At 45.5% G+C, this 20,508-nt stretch overlaps 1 protein-coding gene across 4 annotated transcripts in view; it reads left to right on the top strand.

Moving 5' to 3' along the window:
* Positions 1 to 20,508, top strand: part of FYN (FYN proto-oncogene, Src family tyrosine kinase) — a 197,414-nt gene that overhangs the window by 152,576 nt on the left and 24,330 nt on the right. For 3 of the 4 annotated variants that reach the window (XM_075862286.1, XM_075862284.1, XM_075862285.1), the window contains 4 exons: positions 1,884 to 2,048; positions 6,455 to 6,634; positions 17,294 to 17,370; positions 17,459 to 17,612. In XM_075862286.1, coding sequence (XP_075718401.1) covers positions 1,884 to 2,048; positions 6,455 to 6,634; positions 17,294 to 17,370; positions 17,459 to 17,612 — 576 coding nt within the window. Of the gene's footprint in view, positions 1 to 1,883; positions 2,049 to 2,312; positions 2,469 to 6,454; positions 6,635 to 17,293; positions 17,371 to 17,458; positions 17,613 to 20,508 lie in introns of all 4 variants that reach the window. The other variant, XM_075862287.1, reaches the window with a different exon arrangement.

The raw sequence follows: 20,508 nt of genomic DNA, 5'->3' as shown, positions 1-20,508 counted from the left end.
AAATATAATTTTTCTAGGTACTGATGCTGAAAATTCCACTTAATTTCCAAAATCATAACTTACCACCTATCCACATGATAGGTGATAATTTTCTGATCGCTGGGGGCCTCACCGCTGGGACCTCCACCGATCGTGAGAACAGGAGTCCCGAACCCCATGTTCCTCCTTACTGCTCGACCGCAGTGAGGAGGACATTGAATAGAGCGGCAGTCGAGCATGTGCGCTGCCGTTCCTTTCAAAATCTATGGAACGAGGGAAATTGCGGAGTACTGCGCTTAGCTGTGTCTGACAATCTCATAGACACATTCACTGGAGCATGCTCGACTACAAGCTCCTCTTCTGGGGATTCGAATCCCCATAGGATCTGGGGATTCGGGACCCCTGTACTCCCAGTGATCAGAAAAAAAATCACCTATGCTGTGGATAGATCATATTTTATGATTTTGGGAATACCCCTTTATGGGAAAATTGGTTCTTTTGGAAGCTAGCCAATGTTTAATGTCAAATCTGTATGAAATGAAGCTAAATATCTGAAGCTGTTATTCTTTACAACAACCACTTTTAAAAGATGTAATAAACAAATTTTCCAGTTTTTGGGTACTATTGAGTTTGCTGAAACAGATGTACAGACACATAATATATGTTTCAGTTACATGCTAAAGCTTCTACTTATGTTCTGCAAGACCAACATCTGCCCATAGTGGGAAATATATGTTCTGCGCTTAAGCTTTGTCTCAATTTACTCTTTGTCTCAAAGTTTCATTGTGTGTGAATTGTGAAACATATTTCAACGACTAAGCGGACTCTAGAATGCAAAAGGTAGTCGTTTTAGTTGTAATTAGATCACACAGCTTTTCATAGCTGATCCGAAAACTGGTAAACTGGTACCTTTTTGGTCAACAGACCTTCTTCAGACCTACTGACTGCTGGGAGCTGAATCGCTCTTACGCCTACAAAATGTATCCAGCTCCCAGCACTCAGATGTTCTCCAGAAGGTCTGTTGACCAAAAAAGTTTACCAGTTCAAGAGTGTGAGGAGTCTTTGAAATATATTGTAACTGGGTTGGGAACCTTCTACCTGCACCTCACATAATCCGAGTGCCATGCTACATGCAAAATTTGAATTGTGAAACAGACATCTTAAAGACTGACTGCAAAGCACATATGATGCCATTTTCCATCTTTTTCTGCCCAGCATAAAAGGATACACACAATTATTACAATATTGAAATAATGTTATTACTTCACATTGATCATCCATAAACACACCATTTTACCTAAAAACAATCAATTTTTTGATTAGCACAGAATTACTTGAAAATGATTGAATGTCTTTCACATTAAACCATTAATCACAGCAATGCAAAAGATGTTGTAAATTCTTGATCGTGTTCCAAGGATCCACAACCTGTATATTCAATGTTTTGTCAAAAATGATCCTTCACATCTCATCTTATTGAGAATCTCACAATTATGATTAGCAACAAAACAAAATGTGAAAATGTCTCAGAAATATTCCTAGTGATTTACAGGATTTCTCTGGAATTCCATCATTTTGAAGCCAGATATATCATGGAAATATTACACAAAAATGTTGCCTGCTTTAGTTAGGCCGTACAGCATAGGTTTTATGGCTTGTGGGAATAATTTTAGCCTATCATTAAATCCTATCCCATTGCTGGTTATTTATATAATTCCCACAGTATACATAAACCAGTTTACTTTCACGGTTATGTGTCTCCTAAAAAGCAGTGCCCCTAAACATACCCTTTTACTGTCAGTTGTCATCTCATATATTTCGTGCTTAGGATATCATACCTTGCTCCAGTTCTGTGTGTCTTACTGTTTCTTTCCTCTGCCTTCTTCTTATTTCATGCCTCTCAGAGAGAGCTGCTGGTCTATGTTGCCGCTTGGTAGTACCCTGCCATAAAGGAATGCCAAGGCTTACTGACCTGTCTGTCAAAACCAAAGATGTCTGGGAAATCCCAAGAGAATCCCTCCAGCTGATCAAGAGGCTGGGCAATGGGCAGTTTGGGGAAGTATGGATGGGTACGCAGTCTAAATAATTACTTCAAGTCAACCGCTCTTCTATGGATCAATGAAAGGAAAGATGGAAAGTGAAGCATAAGGGGGCCTTTTTAAAGTGTAGTACTTCTGTATGGATTTATACATTGCTCATGCTAGCCACATGACATAAGCTCTTCCTAGGTCTATATTTATTGTTTATTACGTTTAATTGGTATACAGCACCTTCCATCTTTCTTATTGCATGCTATAGGTTTAATTGTTTTCTATTAATTTCCTTTTCTGTAGAGAAAGCTGATGGTTTGTGTTATAATTTAACAATGATTGCACCGAGTTATGTCCCACAAACTGTTGGATTGGCTAAGGATGCATGGGAAGTGTCACGGAGCACAATAGTTCTGCAAAAGAAGCTCGGTCAGGGCTGTTTCGCTGAAGTGTGGTTTGGTAAGGTGGACCATTGCTTTATTTAGGAGATGTTAGGCAACTTTTCAAACAAAAAAGCAAATAAAGAGTTACTGCCTTTGTTGAGCAAGGGTTTCTCATATTGGTTAATGTTAACATCATCCTTTTTTACAAACAGAAGAAAAGGTAACTACGTGAAAGATAATAGCTACTATCTAGTGAAACTTTGCTCATATTCAACACTATGGAGCCTTATCTGATATGTTGCAGGCTAGATCTTTTTTTAATATAAAGGTAGATTGATAATCTGTTGGCTAATCACTGAAATTAAATTAATATTAAATACAACATACAATTAATTTTGGCAAACCCCAAAAAATAAAAAATTATTGCTGGCAAAACTATAATTTTAGAAAGAAAAAATTATGAAAAATACTACTCATTCCTCACCAATCCACAGCCCTAGCCCTGATCCTTATAAGACAAAAATGACGTGATAGAATAAAACAGAATTATAATAGAATAATAGATAGAATAGTCCAGTACTATCTGCAGTCTCCCTGGCTGTCACACATGTTCAGTACAAGCTGCAGTCTCCCTGGCTCTCACACATGCTCAGTACAAGCTGCAGTCTCCCTGGCTCTCACACATGCTCAGTACAAGCTGCAGTCTCCCTGGCTGTCACACATGTTCAGTACAAGCTGCAGTCTTCCTGGCTCTCACACATGCTCAGTACAAGCTGCAGTCTCCCTGGCTCTCACACATACTCAGTACAAGCTGCAGTCTCCCTGGCTCTCACACATGCTCAGTACAAGCTGCAGTCTCCCTGGCTCTCACACATGCTCAGTACAAGCTGCAGTCTCCCTGGCTCACACATACTCAGTACAAGCTGTAGTCTCCCTGTCTCTCACATATACTCAGTACAAGCTGCAGTCTCCCTGGCTCTCACACATGCTCAGTACAAGCTGCAGTCTCCCTGGCTCTCACACATAGTTCAAGCTGCAGTCTCCCTGGCTCTCACACATGCTCAGTACAAGCTGCAGTCTCCCTGGCTCTCACACATGCTTAGTACAAGCTGCAGTCTCCCTGGCTCTCACACATGCTCAGTACAAGCTGCAGTCTCCCTGGCTCTCACACATAGTTCAAGCTGCAGTCTCCCTGGCTCTCACACATGCTCAGTACAAGCTGCAGTCTCCCTGGTTCTCACACATACTCAGTACAAGCTGCAGTCTCTGGCTCTCACACATGCTCAGTACAAGCTGCAGTCTTCCTGGCTCTCACACATACTCAGTACAAGCTGCAGTCTCCCTGGCTCTCACACATGCTCAATACAAGCTGCAGTCTCCCTGGCTCTCACACATGCTCAGTACAAGCTGCAGTCTTCCTGGCTCTCACACATACTCAGTACAAGCTGCAGTCTCCATGGCTCTCACACATGCTCAATACAAGCTGCAGTCTCCCTGGCTCTCACACATGCTCAGTACTAGCTGCAGTCTCCCTGGTTCTCACACATACTCATTACAAGCTGCAGTCTCCCTGGTTCTCACACATACTCAGTACAAGCTGCAGTCTCCCTGTCTCTCACACATATTCAGTACAAGCTGCAGTCTCCCTGGTTCTCACACATACTCATTACAAGCTGCAGTCTCCCTGGCTCTCACACATGCTCAGTACAAGCTGCAGTCTCCCTGGCTGTCACACATGTTCAGTACAAGCTGCAGTCTTCCTGGCTCTCACACATGCTCAGTACAAGCTGCAGTCTCCCTGGCTCTCACACATACTCAGTACAAGCTGCAGTCTCCCTGGCTCTCACACATACTCAGTACAAGCTGCAGTCTCCCTGGCTCTCACACATGCTCAGTACAAGCTGCAGTCTCCCTGGCTCACACATACTCAGTACAAGCTGTAGTCTCCCTGTCTCTCACATATACTCAGTACAAGCTGCAGTCTCCCTGGCACTCACACATGCTCTGTACAAGCTGCAGTCTCCCTGTCTATCACACACGCTCAGTACAAGCTGCAGTCTCCCTGGCTCTCACACATGTTCAGTACAAGCTGCAGTCTCCCTGGCTGTCACACATGCTCAGTACAAGCTGCAGTCTCCCTGTCTATCACACACGCTCAGTACAAGCTGCAGTCTCCCTGGCTCTCACACATGCTCAGTACAAGCTGCAGTCTCCATGGCTCTCACACATGCTACAAGCATTCCCTCTATCACAGACAGGCACATGGACAGCAAAAACATCCTTTTCAGTGTAAGGACCTTGCCAAACATTTCCACGTATCTTAGCTGGACCCCTGTTAGTGTTATATTGTGAGGAGTGGGAAATCGAGGGTTAATTGAAGCTATATGTGAGGAGTACGGGCAGAATTAAAATTTTGAGTTTTGCTTGACCCTTTTGGAAGTGTAGAAGCATTAAGTGAATTACATTTCTTGATATAAATTTTTGTTAAGACTTATTAAAGAATCTCTTATATGCCTCAGCTCATTGCTGTTTGACATTATAAGTATTGTGCTCTTGTGCATGCATTGTCTATTTTGCTTGTTGTTTGCTTTCAGAACTTGGTTATGGGATCGTTATCTAATATTTCTATGAAATGTAGGTTTTCTGAAGATTTTGCCTTAATTCCCAACATCATGCCTAAAATAAACATTGGATTTAGAAATGGCATCTTTACCTAGTTTTGCTCATCCAAGTGAAATTGTAACACACATCTCCACACAGTGGCCCACAATTATTATTCAGTTTACGTCTAATTTTGGCAAAAAATTCACTGGAAAAAAAGTTTAAAATTGCACCAAATTTGCGGAAAACATTTGCAAAATTTGTCTTCTCACCTCAAAAAAGAAAACAAGTGTAAAAAATGGGTCAATCTGTAAATGTACTTTTAGACACATTTATCAAAGGCAAAGGTTAAAAAATGTGCAAATTAGTGGGGCAAATGTACGGCTCCTCATAACAGGCGTAAGTATCGCCAACTACCTCTTGAATTTCATTGGTGCAATTAATAAATGTGGGCCAGTGACTGCAAAAATGCGCAATGATCACTTCTTCAGCATTCACCACCATCTTCATGACAGGTTACTAGATAAAGATCCCATGCTTGGAACACTAACAATAATTGTGGTATAAGTACATCGGTAGTAGCATGTATATAGTTTGCAGTAGAAGAGTATATTACTCTTAATGGCAGTAAGATGTTAATTAAATGTGCTGCTTATACATTAGCATCTGGACATTTTTTTCTAGCAACATTAATAATCTGGAGCATTTTTATTAAATGCTTCATAAGGCTTTGATGCTCCACTTCTTTCGTATACATCACTTACCGTATATCTCTGGTCCTCCCACACATACTTGTAAAAATCTTGCTTGCCTGTAGTGACTATTAGAGAGCCACTGGGGCTCATGTATAAAAACTCACACCTAGACCAGGCGTACATTTGCAAAACGTCACATGAAACATTTCATAAATATAACATTTGTGTGACCTTTTAGGTTTCAGTGAGCTCCAAAATCTAGTACTGATATACATCTGGGCAACAATTTTAAGAATTTGGTGTACCACCAGCAAATGCTGCCATAAAGTTGACGGTTTTTATACTAGTTCCTTATTATTTAGGCAGATGTAAACGGCTATTGACCTGAATAGGAGCCACATACACAATGGCCTCTTTTACTAGCCCTGTAAGTCAATGCAGCCTTGTTTTGGGGTGGTCTTTTTTCATAAGTGCAGGGAAATCCTTTTCATCCCAATGGTTCTCGTGTCTACTCCAATTTTCTTTGCACATGTTTAGAAAGTATAATGTTACTGTGCAAGCTATTTCATAAGGATTATGGCACATATTTTTTGGGTTGGACCTTCACCGCTAGTAAAAGATGATGAGTCCAGATGCTAATGTTAGGGCTGTATTCCTGTTAAATGGTGTGTCTTTCCAAGGGTCTGTGTATTTAAGTTTTACTGTCTGGCATTTAGGGAAAATAGTGTTGGTCCTCTAATCATTATATGCATATTATTACATGCAGGTACATGGAATGGAAATACCAAGGTGGCAATAAAGACTCTGAAGCCAGGAACCATGTCTCCTGAGTCTTTCCTGGAAGAGGCTCAGATCATGAAGAAGCTGAAACATGATAAACTGGTACAACTCTATGCAGTAGTGTCTGAGGAACCTATCTACATTGTCACTGAGTATATGAGCAAAGGTCAGAACTTCTCCCCTAGTGTCTGGGTGTCTTACTTGTATGGTCTGTCAATAGTGATGCATATATGACGCATGAAACGAAAAGGCTGGTTTTTTACACTACAGCTTTTTCCACAGCAGAACTTGGGAAAACTCAGCAGTAAATCTATATGCATATACATTGCAGTAGATTTAATCTATTTCAATACAATTTGTGAAATCTGCAGCAATTTCCTCAGCAAACAGGGCATGCTGCAGATTATATTCTACACAGCGTTTTGCTCAAACCACATGACTCAAATAAGTCGAGTCGCTTCTCCCCTTATGTAAATCTACCCTCCCAAAGCAGACACTGAAACAGAGTTGGATTTTAATGGCCACAGCAGCCGTTTATTATTTAAATAACAATAACTTTAAATACCATAATTTTTGAATCCCCAAAAAAGGGGATACATCATAACAACAAATAACCCACTGCGACCCTATCAGGGTCATAACATTATAAACCAACCAGAATGACAGGGGCAAGTCCTTGAAGCCACCGATACTTAATTTTGGCCATCTGCCCACAAATACCTTACCCCCAGCCGTAACCCGGCCCAGGAGAACCAAATTACCTTTTTGCAGATGACCACCATATATATATAAATATATATAACCCAGCTTTCAAAAGGGGTAACACCCTAAGAAGCCGACAAATTGGGGGTGCATCCCGTGATGCATTCCCCCCCACCACTTTTTACGACCTACTTCAAGGACTCCCCCCCGCAGCTGCAATGACAAAATTTAACCTCCCCCAAAGACAAATGTCAATAAGCAAATAAACTTTGACGAGAAGAACCACCATCCGCAGCAACCTTTTGCCGCGGTCAACCGATCCACATCAGGGCGGGCGGGCGGGAACATGTTCCTGCTTCTGTGTCCTGGCGAAGAGAGGGAGAGCACAAACAGGAAACAGGTACATCCCCTTCAATCCCCACCCCTTCTCACTCAAGCCCTCCTGCTGTCCCCCCCCCCCTTTCCTCTCATAGGCCAGCCAACTCTGTGTCCCTCCCATCTATTTTAGTCATGGAGGCCTTCCCTTATTCCTTTTTTCTTCTTTCAGTACGGCCTCTTCTTGACTCAAATAAGTCGAGTCGCTTCTCCCCTTATGTAAATCTACCCTCCCAAAGCAGACACTGAAACAGAGTTGGATTTTAATGGCCACAGCAGCCGTTTATTATTTAAATAACAATAACTTTAAATACCATAATTTTTGAATCCCCAAAAAAGGGGATACATCATAACAACAAATAACCCACTGCGACCCTATCAGGGTCATAACATTATAAACCAACCAGAATGACAGGGGCAAGTCCTTGAAGCCACCGATACTTAATTTTGGCCATCTGCCCACAAATACCTTACCCCCAGCCGTAACCCGGCCCAGGAGCACCAAATTACCTTTTTGCAGATGACCACCATATATATATAAATATATATAACCCAGCTTTCAAATGGGGTAACACCCTAAGAAGCCGACAAATTGGGGGTGCATCCCGTGATGCATTCCCCCCCACCACTTTTTACGACCTACTTCAAGGACTCCCCCCCGCCAAAGCGAAACAGGCCTTGACCACCTCACGCCTGCGAGCTCCTCCACACTCCCACCGCTCGCTCAATTCCATCGGTCAAAGCCAGACTCCACATATCCATCCCCACCTCATTGAGGTGCACACCGTCCTCTCTCCAGTAGCTGCCTGTCCCAGCCTCCAGATCCCAGTGGCGCACCGCAACCCCACCATTACGCGTCACGAAGCTCGATATGGCCCTATTAGCCTTAATGCGAGCCTTGTTAATTTTTCCCACAGAACGGGCCATCCGCCAGTTCTTCCTAGGGACCATCTCAGACCACACCGTCACCAATTTAGGATAAGTTGCCCATAAGCAGAGCAAATCATGCTTGACGTCCCGTACCAACTCCCGGAAAGGGCGTATACCCAAATCGTTGCCTCCCACATGCAACACCAGTACCTCCGGCGCCCTGTCAAGCAGTACAAAATTGTGAAACTCGGGCAATACCCTGTTCCATGTCATTCCCCGTATACCCATCCACCTCACAACCGCCGCGTCCCGCGGAATCCTGAGCTGTCGACCGTCCGGCCGTACATCCGCGCGAAGGGCACCCCAGTACACAAAAGAATGTCCCATAATCCACACCATGCATGAGTCACGGCCTGCAAAACAAATGAAGAACATACACGCACCACCTCTTGCTGCCGCGTACCATTAATACTCAGGCGGAAACGCACGCACCCGGAACATGCTATACATCAAGAGATCACAACATGTTCAAGCGCACATAAGAACGGAAACGCGCCGACTCCCAACGCCCTATCCGCTGCACGCCTGCATCATCTAAACCCCATCTCACCGCCTCCGTCGCTGCCCCTATACGGAAAGAATGAGACGAGTATTGCTCTGCCTGCACCCCGCTAGCCACCAGACACTTTCTGAAAACCGAAATAAACTGATACCGCGACAGAAACGAGCCATCCTCGTGCCGCAGCAACGGCCCGTCTGAGAGATCTAAACCCGCCAAGTACTCCTTGACACACAACACTGGACAAACCGGATTCTTTGGGACCGCCAGCAAAACCACTCGACGTCCTGCCCCTCCTTGGTCCGTTTTGGACCTTCGCAACACTATCTCCACCCTGTCTTCATACAAATCGACATTATCCTGCAACAAGCCCCCCGCTCTCACCGAACTGGGGGAAACCAATTCCCCTACCCGAAAAGCACCAAAAAAGGCTAACGCAAAAGCCAACCGGAAAAGCTTGCTCTCATACTCTGAACGACACACCTGCCGCACCACCACCTCCAGGGAACACAACAATTGAAATGACACGGGACGCCTCTTATCCCTCACCACTACACCCCGTCTCAGCCCTTTCAATGCCTGGCCCACCAAAAACCGCTTCGTGATATCTGCCAACCCCCGTAACTTACAACCGAAAGCAATGGCCGCCACGAAGCGATTAACCTTAGCGACCGTGCAACCCCGGGCGAACGCATCCCCCAACCAAAACAGCAAGGCCACCATCCTATCATCATCCGAGCACACATCTCCCAAAGATCTCACCCACTCCTCCCATTGCCTCCATCCAGCCGCATACGACGACCACGTCGCACTGGCCAGTGAACGTTTAATCAATGCACCTGCCGCCTGGATACCAGCTCCCACAGATGACTGGGACAGTCCACCCCTGTTAACTCCGCGTCCGGGACCAGCTGCCGGAAACGATCCCACTGCGAGCGAGAAAGCGCGTCAGCAATACAATTCTCTACCCCGGGAACATGCACCGCCACCACCCATGCATTTAAACTCAAACAGGAAAGCACCAACTGACGCAACAAGCGAACCACTGGAGGGGACGACGCCGAAGTATTATTTATAGCCATCACCACCCCCAAATTGTCGCAATGAAAACGCACTTTTTTGTCCCGGAACCTGTCTCCCCAAATGGTGACCGCCACCACGATGGGAAACAGTTCGAGTAGGGCCAAGTTACGCGTCAGTCCCGCCTCCACCCATGCAACCGGCCATTTTCCCGCGCACCATTGACCTTTAAAGAACGCCCCGAACCCCACCGCCCCAGACGCGTCAGTGAACAATTCCAAATCGAAGCTATCTAACGCCCGGGACATCCAAAGAGAGCGCCCATTATACTGTGCCAGAAAATGGAGCCAGACCTGTAAATCTTCCCTGTGCTCTGCAGCCAGACGAATGAAATGATGGGGTTCCCGAACCCCCGCCGTCGCCGCTGCCAACCGCCGACAAAAAACCCTGCCCATCGGCATGATGCGGCAGGCAAAATTCAACTTCCCCAATAAGGACTGCAATTCACGTAGCGTAATTTTCCTAATCCGACACGCTCGCTCCACTACCAACCGCAAATCCCCCAACTTATCCTCCGGCAATCTGCACTCCATTGCTACGGAGTCGATAGTAATTCCCAAAAAACAAATGGTCGTCACCGGACCCTCAGTTTTTTCCACAGCCAAGGGTACACCGAACTCCCTTGACACCCAATTGACCGTCTCCAACAAATTTGCGCAAACCCCCGAACACGACGGGCCAACGCACAAGAAATCGTCGAGATAGTGAATAACTGATTCCACCCCCGCGACCTCCCTGACTACCCATTCCAAAAAAGAACTAAACACCTCAAAGTACGCGCACGACAACGAACAACCCATGGGAAGGCATCGATCAATGTAATAATCCCCTTCCCAATAACATCCCAACAACCTCTGGCTGTCCGGATGAACCGGCAACAAACGAAACGCCGCTTGAATATCAGTTTTTGCCATCAGAGCCCCTCTTCCGTAACCACGTACCAACGCTACCGCCGCATCAAACGACGTGTAGACCACAGAACAGAGATCCTGGTCAATGCCATCGTTAACCGACGCCCCCTTCGGGAAGGACAAATGCTGAATAAGCCGGAATTTGTTACCTTCTCGTTTTGGAACCACCCCTAACGGTGACACCACCAAACCTGGAACTGGGATCGTGCTAAAGGGGCCCGCCATTCTGCCCAGATCAATCTCCTTCCGGATTTTTTCCGAGACTACCCCCGCATGCTGATATGCCGACTTAAGGTTGCGCTGCGTGAAAGGGACCTCATGCAAAGGGGGCGGAATAACGAAACCGTAACCAAAACCTAAACTAATCAACCGCGCCCCCTCCTTATTGGGGTACCTACTTAGAAAGGGGGCCATCTTTATGAGTTTCACCGGTGTCTCCCCCATAACCAGACGCACCGCTGGCTCCCCCTTGTCGTTTACCCTTCTTAAAACATTTAGACGCTCCATGTGACTGCCCGCTGCAATGTGAACACGCATGCTTGAATTTACACGTCGCTCCAAATTTGCACTGCCCCTCATTGAACTGCCAACACGTCCCAAATTTTGAACCTGAGGCCTGACTACCCCCGCCGGAAGTTCCTGCTGCATTCCCGCTCCCGGGAAAGGACTGCCCCTGCTTATAAAGTGCCGTCACTTTCAACCATAAGGCTATGTCCTTATGGTCCCACCGTATATTCGGCCGCACCGCTTTCCTCTGCCGAAACTGCTCATTGTAACGAAGCCAGGCCTGGCCCCCATAAACCCGATGCGCCTCCCCCACCGCATCCAAATAACAAAACAAGCCGGAACAATTATCTGGCGCCTTTTCCCCAATAACGCTCGCCAAAATTGCAAAAGCCTGCATCCAATTGACGAACGTTTTTGGAATCAACCTGTACCGTCTCTTTTCTTCCTCATCCTTTTTTGTTTCATCCCGCTTCACTTTATCTAAATTAAACTTCTCCAGCGGAAGCAAGGAAAAAATCTCCACATACTCGTCCTTCCAAATCCTTTCCTTTACCTCCTGCTTTAAATGCGCCCCTAACGGGCCCTCATAACAAACATAAACCTCCCCGCGCGCACGATCATCAAGACGCACCCTATCAACCTCCTTTGGCGAGCCTGTTTGAACCGCCGCCGCCACTGCCACCGCTGCCCCGGCATTCAACCCCCCACCGTTTTGACGAACCGGAGCGCTTCCAACACTGCCCCCCCACACCGCGGCCGGCGCCACACCTGACGATTCTTGGGAAGGGGAACCACCTAGCCGCCCCACTAACACTTTTAAACATCCCACTAACTCCGCCAAACTATCCCCCGCACCCGCCTGTAGCGACGGGACCCCCGACTCCGCCGCGACGCCCACCGCCTCGACACCCTCTACACCGATACCCGACATCAATAAAGCTGGAAATGGTAACGTAGGTGTCAACTCACCAGGCTGCCCAGGGGCTGTGAACCCGTCAGCCGGACCCCCATGTCCACGTGGAGAGGCCCGCCGCTCACCGTCCTCCAATGCTCCGGACTCCCTCTGGCGCTGTCCGCATTGGCAATGTGTGCACGGGGAATTCCGATTTTCGTCTGAGTAAAGGGGGGGTGACATCGCATCATCCAATTGGCCGAGGTCCAGTTCATGCCTCATCCGTCCCGCTGAACCAGCTCCAAGCTGTTCCGTCCCTGGCACTCCAACCACCGACCTCATCCTGCGACCTCTGGTCGTTTCCACCTCGACGATACCATGAGCCGACCCTCTGGCTGGCACATCACCATGCAGGGTCGCCGTTGCCCTTCCGCCACGTGCTGAAGAAGGAGAGGATGTGACCGGAAGTGAAGGCCGCGTCCTCCTCGCCGCTGCCGCCGGGCGCTGCCGCGTTTTGGGATTCCTCCCAGGACCAGACGAAAGAGCAGCAGCAGGCCGCCCTGGGGTCTGGCCTGCAGGGTCCACTGATGGGCTCCTCTTGCGCCGCCGCGCCCGCGGGATGTCTTCAGGACTCAGCCTTGCGGGCGGGCGCGAGCGCCTCGTGCTGCGCGTCACGCCGGGAGTGCCAGCCCTGGCCTGAGTCATGGGGGAAACGGGCTCTCCTCTTCTCCTGCCCGACCCCCTGGTACGCCGGTCCTGTACCTCGGCCTGCTCCAGCAGCCCCGCGACCACCGGCATGACAGAGCGCTCCCCGCTTGCTCCAGCCGACTCTGCTCGCTCCTGGACCGGAGCGCCCGATTGTCCCTGCAGCAGCGTCGCCACTCGTGCTCCGAGCCATCCAGGACCCTGAGAGGCTGCCGCGGCCCGCAACAGCTCCATAGCCTCCTCATCAGACGCAGCAGGGGTAACAAACATGTTCCTGCTTCTGTGTCCTGGCGAAGAGAGGGAGAGCACAAACAGGAAACAGGTACATCCCCTTCAATCCCCACCCCTTCTCACTCAAGCCCTCCTGCTGTCCCCCCCCCCTTTCCTCTCATAGGCCAGCCAACTCTGTGTCCCTCCCATCTATTTTAGTCATGGAGGCCTTCCCTTATTCCTTTTTTCTTCTTTCAGTACGGCCTCTTCTTTTACTTTAGCTATGGGGCAGATTTTGCACGCGGAGTCTTCTCTTAATATCCACGTCTTTTATGTCATATCTGAACCCACTCGTTTTGTTACAGAAATTTCTGAGAGTTACAATGGGGTCTATTCTGCTGAACTTGCAGAAATCCATGTACTTAGTTCAGAAACAACACCATACAGATGAATGGAACTGATTTTCAGTCACAGACATTTCTGCAATAAAATCTGCAGCATGTAAATTCACCCTAAGGCCTGATTAAGTCGAACGTGTCCATTTTGCATCCGCAAAAAAACGGACCGTATTTAAAGAGACTCTGTCACCACATTATAAGTGGCCTATCTCCTACATAAGGAGATGGGTGCTATAATATAGGTGACAGCAGTGCTTTTTATTTAAAAAACCGATATATTTTCACCACTTTATTAGCGAATTTAGATTTATGCTAATGAGTTTCTTAATGCCCAAGTGGGCGTGTTTTTACTTTAGACCAAGTGGGCGTTGTACAGAGGAGTGTATGACGCTGACCAATCAGCATCATGCACTCCTCTGCATTCATTTAGTCAGCGCATAGGGATCCTTTTAGATCAGTATGTGCTGTCTTATACTAACACATTAACGATACTGAAGTGTTTAGACAGTGAATAGACATTCCACGGGATGTCTATTCACAATCCCTGCACTTCATTAATGTGTCTATGGTAGTTACAGCAGAGCACAGCGTAATCTCGCGATTGAACGCTATGGAAATGAAAAAAAAAACCATTTTAACAAACTATATATATTCTACAAGTGGGGTCAGGAGGAATGGGAAGCAGGATGGAGAGGGGGGGGACACTCACCAGCCTGCAGGTCCAGTCGGCTGTGTAGAGAAGGACGGGGGGCGGGATCTCTCCACATGGAGCTTCTGCTTCTAATACTGCATCTTCCCCTTCTGTAAGTTCTCTCGGGGCCCAGCTTTAGTTACTTCAGAGTAAGGAATGGGCCCTATTACATTGCAGGGTCCGTTCCTTTCTCCAAGTGACTAACGCTGGGGCCCTCATTCAAATGTTTTAAGCTACTGAGAAGCAGACGGGCCACTATTTTTTCATCATTGTGGCCGGGCCCCTGACGGCAGTACCAGTAGCACTGCCCTGATGGCGGCCCTGTGTGGACCAACTGGGCCGTACCGCCGTAGTGGGATAGCAGCTGGCCAAACAGTGTACCAAGTCAATGTATAGATAGTCCAAGCACAAGGGTACCTGTAGTAGTACAGACAGTAGTAACGGCTAGGCTCAAATGGGACCTTGGCAGCAGACACCAGGTGTGGTGTAACACAGCAGGTGTGACCGGTGGCACAACACGACTCCAACTTTCTAAGGCACGGGGACAAAGGTAGCACGGGATACAGGATACAGGTAGCAGGTACGGGAACACTGGGAACAGGGTAACACTAAGGGACCATTTGCAAGACTAACACGGGTAAACACAACAACGCTCAGGCAAGGAGTAAAGGGGCAGGGCCCTTCTTATAGTCCAGGGTGATCATGGGCTAATAGATGATTATTTTCATGTGCGTGCGCTGGCCCTTTAAGGCCGGCACGAGCGTGCGTGCTCACCCTACGGGACACAGCAGAACGGAGTAGAAGTGAGCACTGGCGTCTCCTAGGGAGGAGATGCGGGCCAGCGCTTACCGATCCATGGCTGCGGCCGTCAGGGGGTGAGTAATTCCGACGGTCCGCTGCCATGGACGCTACAGATATGAGATAGATAGATAGATAGATAGATAGATAGATAGATAGATAGATAGATAGATAGATAGATAGATAGATAGATAGATAGATAGATAGATAGATAGATAGAGCAAGCTAGCATATCTCTCCAACAATAATGCCTGAATGATATTTAGTAGGATGAGAACAATTTTTTCTGTTCCAATCCTAGTAAACTATCTCCAAAAACTATTTCCAAAAACAATAATTCAAAAATAACAGAACACCAATGGACACCACTGTTTAAAGTCAATGGAATTTCGTCATAGACTGTTTGGACCTGTCGGCAGTAGTGTGAACAGAGCCCATTATTTTCAGTACATTATTTTCTGCAATATTGTATCTTATGGTGTTAAATAGTTTTCATGGTTTATTATTTTAGTATTTAGGACAATTTTTGAAGTTTTTTTCTGTTTAGCCAAAACACGGGGGTGAATATAAGATACAGGAGAATTGTAAGGTTATATTCATAAGCAGCAGATTCATTACAGACAAATCTGCAACTGTCCCATTCATCTGAATTGGGCTTTAGGAAATCAATGTACCTGCTGCAGAAACAACCCCATTATGATGTACGGAATAGATTTTTCGTTCTCAGAAATGTCTGCAAATCACCACGTGTGTGAACATCTCCTACATTTTTTCTTTATACTATTCCCTCCTTTAGGACGGACTCTTGGCTTTGCCTAAAACTATATTAAAAAAAAGAAGAAACACATCAAATATAGTACCAAACTGCACTGTGTGCACCAGTTGAATTGACTGAGCTGCTTCAAATGTAGGAAACGATTTTCTTCCCACAAGTAAATGAAGGATTCCAGCTTTCCTGATTTAAAACCTATCATCTCGACATGATAAACTGTGACAGTTATCCTCGGGAGATCCAGCCCTCCTAACAAGCTGAAATATGTAAAGAGCCAACCTTAAGCAACAACTGCTCTCATTACAAAAAGATCAAAATATGTAATATTCATCATTTAGGGTTTTTTTTAGCAGGTATTTCAAATTGATATACTGGATTTTAGATCAAAGAGCTGTCCTAGTAAAGTTTGCCGTCTCCAAAACAGATTTGCAACTATGCCTGCAAAAATGTGAAATAAGATATTCAAGTTTCCATGAGATGCTCTATTTAAGATATTTTGCATCCAAAACATATATTTTTGTGGTTGCAATAGCTGGGGGAAAAAAGGGTACACTATAGATTCTAATAGAACATAATAAAATCTAAAATCTTTAATTATTTAGTGTTTGCAATATCCTGGATAGAGTAACCTAAGGGTATGTTCACACAACCTATTTTGAGCCGCTTTTCAGGCTGTAAGACCCCTGAAAATACGTAGGCTGAACGCCTCCAAACATCTCCCCAGTGATTTCAATGGGAAAAACGTGTTTCTGTTCCCACGGGGCGTTTTTAACATTAAAAAACGCCCCGTAAAAAAGCAGTGCATGTCACTTGTTGAGCTGTTTTTGGAACCATTTTTCATTGTCTCAATAGAAAAACAGCTCCAAAAACATCCGTAAAAATGCTTGATGCATAAAAAACGGCTGTAAATCAGAGGCTGTTTTCCCATGAAAACAGCTCCGTATTTTACAGCCGTTTTTTGTTACGCGTGTGAACATACCCTAAGCGTACAGAGTGTATGTTCCAAAAGGAATTTTCCCACAAGGTACATTTATCACCTACTGACAGGATAGGTGATAAATGTATAATTGTTGGGAGTGCCACCGGTGGGACCCCCCACGATCACTAGAACGGATGTCTCAAATCCACCATTACCAGGGCGAGGAGCATGCGTGGTGTCACTGTTTTCAAACTCTGAGAATGACAGAAACAGTTAAAGGGAGTCTGTCACCAGAAATTTGCCTATAAAGGTAGCAGCACAGTAAGATACTATCCAATGCTTAACGTAAACATATTTGCATCCCTGGACACTCAGGTAACTATGGTACTATGAATATACTGCCCAATATGACTTGTTATATATTGTTTTCATTCAGGGAGCTTGCTAGAGTTTCTCAAAGATGGGGAAGGACGAGCCCTGAAATTGCCAAACTTAGTTGATATGGCTGCCCAGGTAACTTTTTTTTTTTATAAATGTTGCATTAATCCCATAGAAAGTCAATGATATAACATTTGATGATATTATTTCCTTGATTTTGTAGGTTGCTGCTGGGATGGCTTATATTGAACGAATGAATTACATACACAGAGACTTACGGTCTGCAAACATTTTGGTTGGAAATGGTCTTATTTGCAAAATTGCAGATTTTGGTCTTGCTCGATTAATTGAAGACAATGAATACACAGCGAGGCAAGGTAAGAGGATTTCCATTGATTTCACTGTTGAAAGGAATAGAAAATTAGCAGAACGGATCATCATGGGCAGCGTGTAGAAAGTATATATTTGCACTAAAGCTATCCACTCACAGGCTAATTCCTTATGCTTGATTCAGTAACCGGATTATTTCATATATTGGCCAAATACCTCGGTATTTGCCTGAGATGAGCATCCAGATCAATTTTAATTGAATGTGCCTTGGTACAGTGAACACGAAATATCCTTTTAACACTCTGACTGTTGGGCCTGATAATTTATTTGACTCAGACAATCAATATCTAGTATGAGAGCGTTTAAAGTAGGTGGCCAGCATAGCACTATTTATGGACTTCTCAACATCAACATACGGTACATACCGGACTCTGAGACACTGTATGGCGGCACACAGAGCCTGTACGCAGGCACTCTAGGAAGCACCATATTCTCCTTGTATGAATCTTTGAAAAAAAATCTGTTATACAGGGGTACAGTGAGGGTCCATAGCAGTCTATAGGCGCTGTATTACAAATCTGAACAACATACATGAGACTATCCTTCACGTTCTGCACCATCCAGGGTTGCACGGCACTCATCAGTAAACAACACGGTTTGAAAATTAGTCTTCATGTATTTCTGAGCCCACTGCAACCATTTCTGCTTGTGAGCATTGTTTAGGGGTGGCCGAATAATAGCTTTATGCACACTTGCAAACCTCTGGAGGATCCTACACCTTGAGGTTCGCGGGACTCCAGAGGCACCAGCGGCTTCAAATACCTGTTTGCTGCTTTGCAATTGCATTTTAGCAGCTGCTCTCCTAATCCTATTAATTTGTCTGTCAGAAACCTTCCTCATTATGCCTTTATATGAACGAACCCGTCTGAACTCTGAATCAGCCACAAATCTTTTCACAGTACGATGATCACGCCTACGTTTTCTTGAAATATCCAATGTTTTCATACCTTGTCCAAGGTATTGCACTATTTCACGCTTTTCGGCAGCAGAGTGATCCTTTTTCTTTCCCATATTGCTTGAAACCTGTGGCCCACTTGGGCATTAAGAAACTCATTAGCATAAAGCTAAAAATCGCTAATAAAGTGGTCTAAAATAGATTGTTTTTCTAAATAAAAAGCATCACTGTCACCTACATTATAGCGCCGATCTCCTTATGTAGGAGATAGGGCACTTATAATGTGGTGACAGAGCCTCTTTAAATCCAATGTGCATAATAATTTGGAACACGGTGTAGAGTCTCTAACGTTATTCTACGGGTCTGTATGAATGTGGCGATACCAAATATGTAACTTTTTTTTATACGTCTTAGTATTTCTGCACAATAAGCACGTTTTATGGAGAAAAAAAAAGTCCTTTTTGAGTCGCTGCATTCTGAGAGCCATACTATTTTTTTATTTCTCTGTCGATGTATCTGTTAGGAAACGTCCGTCACTTTAAGGTTGTCATGACTACTAGCCAACCTTTTGCGGAGCCAATCTCATTTCTCTGTCTGCAACCTATCAGGGCCAAGAGTGGAGTATTTGAATCTATTCCGTTTTCTCATTGTTGCTTGTGATTTTTTTTTGTGTATGCATGTGTCTGATCAAGCTTCTGACGACACCCTGAATCACCTTGACTATTTGGAGTCTTTGAATTGGACCTCGGCTTTGTCTTTGGATTTACCCTCTGCTCACTGATTTGGACATTCTGCTCTCGGCTGGTTTTGACCTCTGCAACTCCTGGTATTTTTCAGTTTTGCAATTTGGACTTTTAGTATCACCTGGTTTTGAACTCTGCTTGTTTATTACTCCTCTGGCTTTCTGGTTATTTGTTCTGGTATTGCCTGCAGTTGCACCTCGTATCCAACACCTCATTCTGTAAAAGCAACCTGGTTTATATGCAGCCAAATCCAACCTGCTTTGCGGTGGGCTCTGGTGAAGACCATAGAGTAGCCTTAGACTCTGCTGACTAGAGTGGTGATGGACTTGAGGATACTGTTTTACCTGTACGCTTGATCCAGACAGTCTCCCACTGCCTTTTGGGAATTGCTCGTATAGCAATTCCATAAACTTGCACTCTGGTGAATTGCTCATGAAGTGATTCCTTGACAGTAGCTGTATGATGGCTTGTTTTTTTTGTCGGAGGAGTTGTACTTTTTATTAGTACTGTTTTGGGATACATATAATTTATCCCCTTCCCGCCCCTTGGTGTACATGAACTCCCAGGTGAGCCGTAACTTTGCGCACCAGGGCGTGCAGTTATGTCCGCGCTTTAACAGTTAACCGCCGCAGCGGCGGTTAACTGTGCAGTGTGTCTGCCCTGCTCTCCCCGTTGCCGATCAGCGGCCTGTCGCCGCTGAAATCGGCAATTAACCCCTTCGATGCGGTGGTCGATTGCGATCGACACATTAAAGAGGTTTAGAGCAGATCGGCAGCCCCCCACATGCATTTGCGGGGACTGGCGATCCTTATCACGGCAACCAGAGGCCAGACAATGGCCTCCGGGCTGCCATGTACGGAAGCCTTGGAGGAGCAGCCTCCGGCCGCTCCTCCGATGCTTCCTGTCAGTGTGACTGTCACGTCACAATGACAGTTACAACACATTACGTAGGTAGTGTAATGTGTTCCAGCAGCAATCAGAGCTGCAAGTCTAAGTGTCCCCTAGTGGGACAAGTAAAAAAAAGTCAATAAAAGATAATAAAAATGTTTTTAAAAAGTGTAAAAATAAAAGTTATAAGTGACATAAACAAAGAATGCTTTTTTTCCTATAATAAGTCTTTTATTATAGGAAAAAAATTAACACGTTAAAAAAAGTACACATATTTTGTATCGCCGCGTTCGTAACGACCCCAACTATAAAACTGTAATATTATTTTTCCCACACGGTGAACACCGCAAAAAAAAT

This window comes from Rhinoderma darwinii, chromosome 4, assembly GCF_050947455.1.
Source record: "Rhinoderma darwinii isolate aRhiDar2 chromosome 4, aRhiDar2.hap1, whole genome shotgun sequence".
Classification (NCBI taxonomy): Eukaryota; Metazoa; Chordata; class Amphibia; order Anura; family Rhinodermatidae; genus Rhinoderma; species Rhinoderma darwinii.
The sequence above is the reverse complement of the archived record's forward strand: the minus strand, read 5'-3'. Positions and strand labels throughout refer to the sequence as shown.